An 8,188-nucleotide genomic window follows, 5' to 3' on the forward strand; every position below is an offset into this window, starting at 1 on the left:
CCCCCGCATACCCCCACTTACAAACACCACCCCCCCGCATTCCCCCACTTACGAACACCCCCCCCCCCCCGCATACCCCCACTTACGAACACCACCCCCCCGCATTCCCCCACTTACGAACACCACCCCCCCCCCGCATACCCCCACTGACGAACACCACCCCCCCCGCATTCCCCCACTTACGAACACCCCCCCCCCGCATACCCCCACTTACGAACACCACCTCCCCGCATTCCCCCACTTACGAACACCACCCCCCCCCCCGCATACCCCCACTTACGAACACCACCCCCCCCGCATTCCCCCACTTACGAACACCACCCTCCCCGCATACCCCCACTTACGATCACCACCCCCCCGCATTCCCCCACTTACGAACACCCCCCCCCCCGCATTCCCCCACTTACGAACACCACCCCCCCGCATACCCCCACTTACGATCACCCCCCCCCCCCCGCATACCCCCACTTACGAACACCACCCCCCCGCATTCCCCCACTTACGAACACCACCCCCCTGCTTACCCCCACTTACGAACACCACCCCCCCGCATTCCCCCACTTACGAACACCCCCCCCCCCCCGCATACCCCCACTTACGAACACCACCCCCCCCGCATTCCCCCACTTACGAATACCCCCCCCCCCCGCATACCCCCACTTACGAACACCACTCCCCGCATTCCCCCACTTACGAACACCCCCCCCCCCCCGCATTCCCCCACTTACGAACACCACCCCCCCGCATACCCCCACTTACGAACACCACCCCCCCGCATTCCCCCACTTACGAACACCACCCCCCCCGCATTCCCCCACTTACGAACACCACCCCCCCGCATACCCCCACATACGAACACCCCCCCCGCATTCCCCCACTTACGAACACCACCCCCCCCGCATACCCCCACTTACTAACACCCCCCCCCCCCGCATACCCCCACTTACGAACACCCCCCCCCCCCCCGCATTCCCACACTTACGAACACCACCCCCCCCGCATACCCCCACCTACGAACACCACCCCCCGCATTCCCCCACTTACGAACACCACCCCCGCATACCCCCACTTACGAACACCCCCCCCCCCGCATACCCCCACTTACGAACACCCCCCCCCCCCCCCCCCGCATACCCCCACTTACGAATAATAACAGGGGAGTCAGTTGTGAGTGCGAAGGGACTGGTAGCCACGGGAGGTAATCATCACCAGCGGTGCCAGGCTAGGTGTCTGTACCCCCCCCACTCACCCCCCGGTGCCAGGCTAGGTGTCTGTACCTCCCCCACTCACCCCCCCCCCCCGGTGCCAGGCTAGGTGTCTGTACCCACCCCCACTCACCCCCCTCTCTCTCTGTGTCTGTCTCTGCTTGTTAAATCATCACCACCAGCGGTGCCAGGCTAGGTGTCTGTACCCCCCCCCCCCCACTCACCCCCCGGTGACAGGCTAGGTGTCTGTACCTCCCCCACTCACCCCCCCCCCCGATGCCAGTCTGTACCCCCCCCCACTCACCCCCCTCTCTCTCTGTGTCTCTCTCTCTGCTTGTTAAATCATAACCACCACGGTGCCAGGCTAGGTGTCTGTACCCCCCCCACTCACCCCCCGGTGCCAGGCTAGGTGTCTGTACCCCCCCACTCACCCCCCTCTCTCTCTGTGTCTCTCTCTCTGATTGTTAAATCATCACCACCACGGTGCCAGGCTAGGTGCCTGTACCTCCCCCACTCACCCCCCGGTGCCAGGCTAGGTGTCTGTACCCCCCCATTCACCCCCCTCTCTCTCTCTGTGTCTCTCTCTCTGCTGCTCGTCCCGTGAGTTGCTTCCGGATGAGGTCGTGGCGCTGGCGGTATGCCTCTGGGTGAGAAGCGGCGCCACCGCGCGGCAGAGTAGCGGTACTGACGGGCTAGGCGGTCCCCCACTTACGAACACCGCCCCCCCACTAACCCCCACTTACGAACACCACCCCCCCGCATACCCCCACTTACGAACACCACCCCCCCCGCATACCCCCACTTACGAACACCACCCCCCCCCGCATACCCCCACTTACGAACACCACCCCCCCCCGCATACCCCCGCTTACGAACACCACCCCCCGCATACCCCCACTTACAAACACCACCCTCCCGCATACCCCCATTTACGAACACCACCCCCCCCGCATACCCCCACTTACGAACACCACCCCCCCCGCATACCCCCACTTACGAACACCACCCCCCCCCCCGCATACCCCTACTTACGAACACCCCCCCACGCATACCCCCACTTACGAACACCACCCCCCCCCGCATACCCCCACTTACGAACACCACCCCCCCCCGCATACCCCCACTTACGAACACCACCCCCCCCCCCCGCATACCCCCACTTACGAACACCCCCCCCCCCCCGCATACCCCCACTTACGAACACCTCCCCCCGCATACCCCCACTTACGAACACCACCCCCCCGCATACCCCCACTTACGAACACCACCCCCCCGCATACCCCCACTTACGAACACCACCCCCCCGCATACCCCCACTTACGAACACCACCCCCCCGCATACCCCCACTTACGAACACCCCCCCCCCCGCATACCCCCACTTACGAACACCACCCCCCCCCCCCGCATACCCCCACTTACGAACACCACCCCCCCGCATACCCCCACTTACGAATAATAACAGGGGAGTCAGTTGTGAGTGCGAAGGGACTGGTGGCCACGAGAGGTAATCATCACCAGCGGTGCCAGGCTAGGTGTCTGTACCCCCCCCACTCACCCCCCGGTGCCAGGCTAGGTGTCTGTACCTCCCCCCCACTCACCCCCCTCTCTCTCTGTGTCTCTCTCTCTGCTTGTTAAATCATCACCACCACGGTGCCAGGCTAGGTGTCTGTACCCCCCCCCCCACTCACCCCCCGGTGCCAGGCTAGGTGTCTGTACCTCCCCCACTCACCCCCCCCCGATGCCAGGCTAGGTGTCTGTACCCCCCCCACTCACCCCCCTCTCTCTCTGTGTGTCTCTCTCTGCTTGTTAAATCATCACCACCACGGTGCCAGGCTAGGTGTCTGTACCCCCCACTCACCCCCCGGTGCCAGGCTATACGGGCGATCTTTGTGTGTTGGGAGCAAGTTTGAGTGGCATGTAACCGTGGGAGTTGAACGGGCGCCTGCTGCTACTGACAATCGTTGACAACGGTTGGATAGACGCTGATAGACACACACACAGACAAGACCAGGTGGACAGACACAGACAAGAGGAACAGAGACTGAGAAAGATACACAGAGACTAAAAAACACAGGCAGAGAGACACACAGAGGCGAACAGAGACACAGACGGACAGAGATGTTGAATCAATTTCATTGTGTGTGGTGTGTAGTGTAAGCCATGTGGGATATCGATGTACACGGACATGAACGACATCAGCAGACAAGACGTCTTTCATACTCTTTGGTTCTTTCGGTAAAGTCACGTAGGTAAAATAAATAAATGACGAAGTTTCGATCGCAACACGAGCGGTCGTCCTCAGGCGAAAACATCCAGACATTGTCGCGGCAGAAGTCACGTGAGCTACAGCTGAGCATTGTTGTCATGCGGTGGGCTCACGCGAAATTGATTTCTGCAACACGAAGGTACTTTGAAAACCCACTGGCGATGCTCTTTTATATAAGCGCACAACTTTATCTATCTGTATTCTTAGTTCTTTCTTAAAATTCGTAATTTTGATTTCATTTTTTACCTACGTGACTTTACAGAAAGAACTAAGAATATGAATCCTTGCAGTCACGAAAGCTTCAAATCTAGAATTAATCTGTGATGAATGCTGCACTTTCCGTCGTTTTCATGCAGGGGGCGCTATAACCCTACGCGCCTCCTGCATGAGCGACGGAGGCGCAGGGACAGACGTTCGACCACGTTGGAATCGATCTGCAGACGGCGGTCTTCTGGCACGGCCAGCACTGTGTCGCCTCATCTCAATCCCGCGATCCCAACCAGGTGAAAGTCCGCATCGAACCGAATCCCCGGCAAGGCCATCTACTTAACGACGAGAGAAAATTCACACGAAATGTCGTTTTCAATTAAGTCTTCCAGATGTAAAATGATATAAGCTTTTAATGAAGAAACACAATCATAAAATTCAAAACATAATACAATTCAAAGTTGTTTCATTTTAAAACTTCAAAACGGAGAATCGGGAGTTGGCGTGGATGCGTCGTTCGTGTGCAATTTTCTTTGTGCGTTTCCTGGCCCAAGGCCGTAAATGGTTGTGAGGGGCACCGCAGGCGGTGAGGCTTGCTTCAACCCCATGGTTGTCAACATCCAGACGTTAATCAGCAAGGACCATTTCTTGTCCTAGTTCGCAAACATATAAGACATCAAGCAAAATTCTCATGAGTGTTGTTGTGGAGAATGCATCTACTGGATGTGCTCTGCCTTGTAACCAAATACAAATCTGTACCAAAAATGTATTTCAAATGTGCTCTTAAAATGACCTCCTTGCTATGAAACAGATCAGCAGACACGACATCTTTCATTTATCGATCTCTCCACGAAACAAATGAATGTTTTACACAAACTATAACTAGCAACAGACTTCTGGTAGCGCGTCATTGATTCAGTGCAAGCCACCTGTGGACCCTTATTGGTGCACAGCGTCTCAACAGCAGCCGGGCTTGCTTCAACCGATAGCTTCAAACATCCAGACGTTAATCAGTAAGGCGCATTTCTAGTCCTAGTTAGACGAAATGTGTCAACACGTAATACAAAATTATAATTCAAGTTGTTGAGAATGTATCTCCTCTACGTGTAACTTTTAAGTGGTTTGCCTTGTAACTGATGAATGATCCGAGTGTGCTCCCTATTTCAAAGACAATGAGTTGCTCCAGAGGGAGATGCTTCCTGAAAACACAAAAGTACCCTTTGACCCAGTGGCGGCTCCTGCAAAATCTCTCAGGGGGGGCAAATGTCTGGATGATTGATAAGGATAAGGTCCACCCATGCTATGAATAAATTAACAGCTTAAGCATGTAAAGGCAACTTCACTTCTTTAATATTAATGAAAAATAAAGTGACTCTTACAATACATCTTGTTTGTTTATATACTATTAAAACAAACCACTCAAGTTTATTTTATTAAAGATTCCACTAGGTGGCAATAAATTATATTGTTGGATGAAACGTGCTTACGTATGATGACGTAAGCACGTATGATGACGTAAGCACGTTAGTGCATGCCCTCCCGGAAGCCATAGAGAATGCATTGCAGCGCCCCCGTTCGAAAAAAATCATCTTTGAATGTTAGTCTATGGGACCACTCGGGGCGATTCTCAGCTGGAGAGAAATCGCCCAAAAAGAGGCGGTACTCCACAGAACGTGACATGACGCTGATTGGACTATATCCAGAGGCTGACAGTGACGGCTAGCGTGACTCTGTGGTTGAATGACATTGGTGGTGCGTCGCCCAATCGCCCTAATGAAGACACCGCCCCTGCTTTGACCTATATCACAAGAACAATGAGTCTCACCTGAGTTATCTGTACAGGTTACTTCCAAAACACACACTGCGTCCTAACATGACTTATTCAATGTTTGACCCTTATAGACAAAATGGTACATGTACGCACACAATCAGACAAGTATTCATTCAAAATTAGTGACAGGCATATTAACAAAATTGAATTACTGCACTGAAATATACTGCATTAGGTTACATTGCATTAACAAGAAGCTAATTTAAAAAAATACGCACCGTCTGCTTAACAGTGTATGTACAACATACTAATGCACCATTCAAAACGAGTCGGCCATTGCATGCTGGTGTCTGGGTCAAAATTGATAAAAATTCTAAACATTACCTACAAACTCCACAACTGAGATGCCACATCAACCATTGCCCCCTACTGACAGGCTCTTGTCCACATGCAGGCCGGTGCAGGGCCACCACCTTGTGCCACACAGGGGCAGCTGCTACTTGGGGATGCTCTTCGAGTGTTTGAGACAAGAAACGATACAAAACTACGAATTGCCGAGGCAATTAAGCAAGCACAATATAAATGCAATTGATAACATTGAATGCTTGGGAGCTTATTGGCATTCGCTCCTGGTTAGAGGTCTACCCAACACACAGGTCCACAAAGACTGGCCGCTCTTACCCAGCAGGTTGAACCTAGGAACTGAGTGTTTAACTTCACATTCTTGTCATTATAGGCCTGTGACAAAGGTGCATCTATTGGAGCGGCATCGTCTAAGGCAGTGGTTCTTAACCTTGTTGGAGGTACTGAACCCCACCAGTTTCATATGCGCATTCACAGAACCCTTCTTAATTGGAAAAATAAAATATTTTTTCAAATTCAAAACATAGGTACATGTTTTACTGGTGCACAATCATGAGTCAGGTGTGTGTCTTAACCTCCGCCGAACCCCTGAGACTGACTCACCGAACCCCTGGGGTTCGATCGAACCCAGGTTAAGAACCACTGGTCAAAGGCTTACGCATCTCCCGGGTCTCCATTTGACTTTGTATTGTCTCGGAGGAAGTCCACCCACACCTCCACTTCCACAAACTGCTGGGAGTCGCCTCGCTCTGCCTCACAGTCAGAATTCTCCTCCTGCTTCACGTTGCCTCCATCGATGCGAAGGTCCCATTTGGGAGTTGAATCTTCATCTTCACATTTTACCTTCACTTCTTTGCTCTTCACCATCACGTCTTCACATTTCACATTCACCTCTTCATATTTCACCTCGTTACCTTTAAAAGTGTCCAAGCTGGGATTTTCTTTCGGTTCTTGATTGATGAGCGATGGGCTCATTACAGCACTTTGACTTTCACAAGCTGATTTCACACTCCACTCCTGGTGGATCTTCTGATGCTTGTGTGTTCTCTGGTGTCTTTGAAGATGTGGTGACCATGCAAACGCCTTCCCACACACACTGCACTTGAAGAGTTTTTCTCCCGTGTGTGTTCTCTGGTGTGTTACAAGAGTAGATGAACGTGCAAACGCCTTCCCACACACACTGCACTTGAAGGGTTTCTCTCCCATGTGTGTTCTCTGGTGTGTTACAAGAGTAGATGAACGTGCAAACGCCTTCCCACACACACTGCACTTGAAGGGTTTCTCTCCCATGTGTGTTCTCTGGTGTGCTACAAGAGTAGATGAACGTGCAAACGCCTTCCCACACACACTGCACTTGAAGGGTTTCTCTCCCGTGTGTTCTCTGGTGTGTTACAAGAGCAGATGAATGTGCAAACGCCCTCCCACACACACTGCACTTGAAGGGTTTCTCTCCTGTGTGAGTTCTCTGGTGCCGTGTCAAATGTTCAGGACGATCCGTGCTGTATGCACACCGGTCGCATTGATGCCTTTTTGCACCGAGCTGCGCCGACTGCCTTTGCTCCATGAGACCACTTCTGCAGAGGCAGCGACAGCTGCAGACAGAAAAAGAAGAATATCCACACCATCTACACGTCAGTATCGAGGCACAGAGGAATGCATATGTAGTGGTGGTGTTGACGCGCGCCGACTGTGACAGTGATGGATCACGGGGCGGCACGGGGTGTGGGGTTGGGCACGCGTTGTGGGCGTGGTATGGACGCGCGCGCCGGGAGTGACGGAGGACGGGCGGCGCGGCGTGGGTGGTGAGGCACGCTGAGATGTGGGAAAACAGGATCGTAGCCAGCGCCCAGTGATTGGTCAAATAGGATGGGTGCTCTCAGCGACGTCCGCAGGTGGGGTATAAAGGGGGACGCGCGAGAGCACTCGGGGTTGTTAACCAGTTGAAGATCGAAGACGGAGTTGAAGACATAGTGCCCCGAGACCCCTAGTCCCGCTGTCCTTGTAGGGACCGGGGCCCTGTGTGGCTCGGAGGCGAGACTGTGGGACCCGTGGTTCGACGCCCACGTGGGTCGGGACTGGGGGACCCACAGTCGAGACGGACACCCCGGCAGGGTGTGTCCAGAGTAGCTCAGTGGGCGTTAGTCGCCAGAGTAGCTAAGTGGGTGTTGGTCACCCGAGTAGCTCAGTGGGTGTTTGTCACCCGAGTAGCTCAGTGGGCGTTAGTCGCCAGAGTAGCTCAGTGGGCGTTAGTCGCCAGAGTAGCTAAGTGGGTGTTGGTCACCCGAGTAGCTCAGTGGGTGTTAGTCACCCGAGTAGCTAAGTGGGTGTTGGTCACCCGAGTAACCAAGTGGGTGTTAGTCACCCGAGTAGCTAAG

The 8,188-nt window shown here is 53.9% G+C and overlaps 1 protein-coding gene across 2 annotated transcripts; it reads right to left on the reverse strand.

Moving 5' to 3' along the window:
* Positions 1-4,074: 4,074 nt before the first annotated feature.
* LOC144734190 (uncharacterized) lies at positions 4,075-7,440 on the reverse strand. Of its 2 annotated transcripts, none has more exons than XR_013588485.1 (2): positions 7,325-7,440; positions 4,075-4,332 (listed from the first exon to the last, which is right to left on the reverse strand). XR_013588485.1 is itself a non-coding variant. In XM_078616274.1 (2 exons), the coding sequence occupies exon 1, from the start codon at positions 7,101-7,103 to the stop codon at positions 6,468-6,470; it is 636 nt and encodes a 211-aa protein (XP_078472400.1). In that variant the 5' UTR covers positions 7,104-7,318; the 3' UTR covers positions 4,075-4,332; positions 5,835-6,467. The 2 variants fall into 2 exon arrangements, 1 of the variants encoding a protein (XP_078472400.1); XM_078616274.1 differs by lacking the exon at positions 7,325-7,440 and adding an exon at positions 5,835-7,318.
* Between the last annotated feature and the right edge of the window lie 748 nt (positions 7,441-8,188).

Source organism: Lampetra planeri, chromosome 50 (assembly GCF_965212315.1).
Source record: "Lampetra planeri chromosome 50, kcLamPlan1.2.h2, whole genome shotgun sequence".
Taxonomy (NCBI): Eukaryota; Metazoa; Chordata; class Hyperoartia; order Petromyzontiformes; family Petromyzontidae; genus Lampetra; species Lampetra planeri.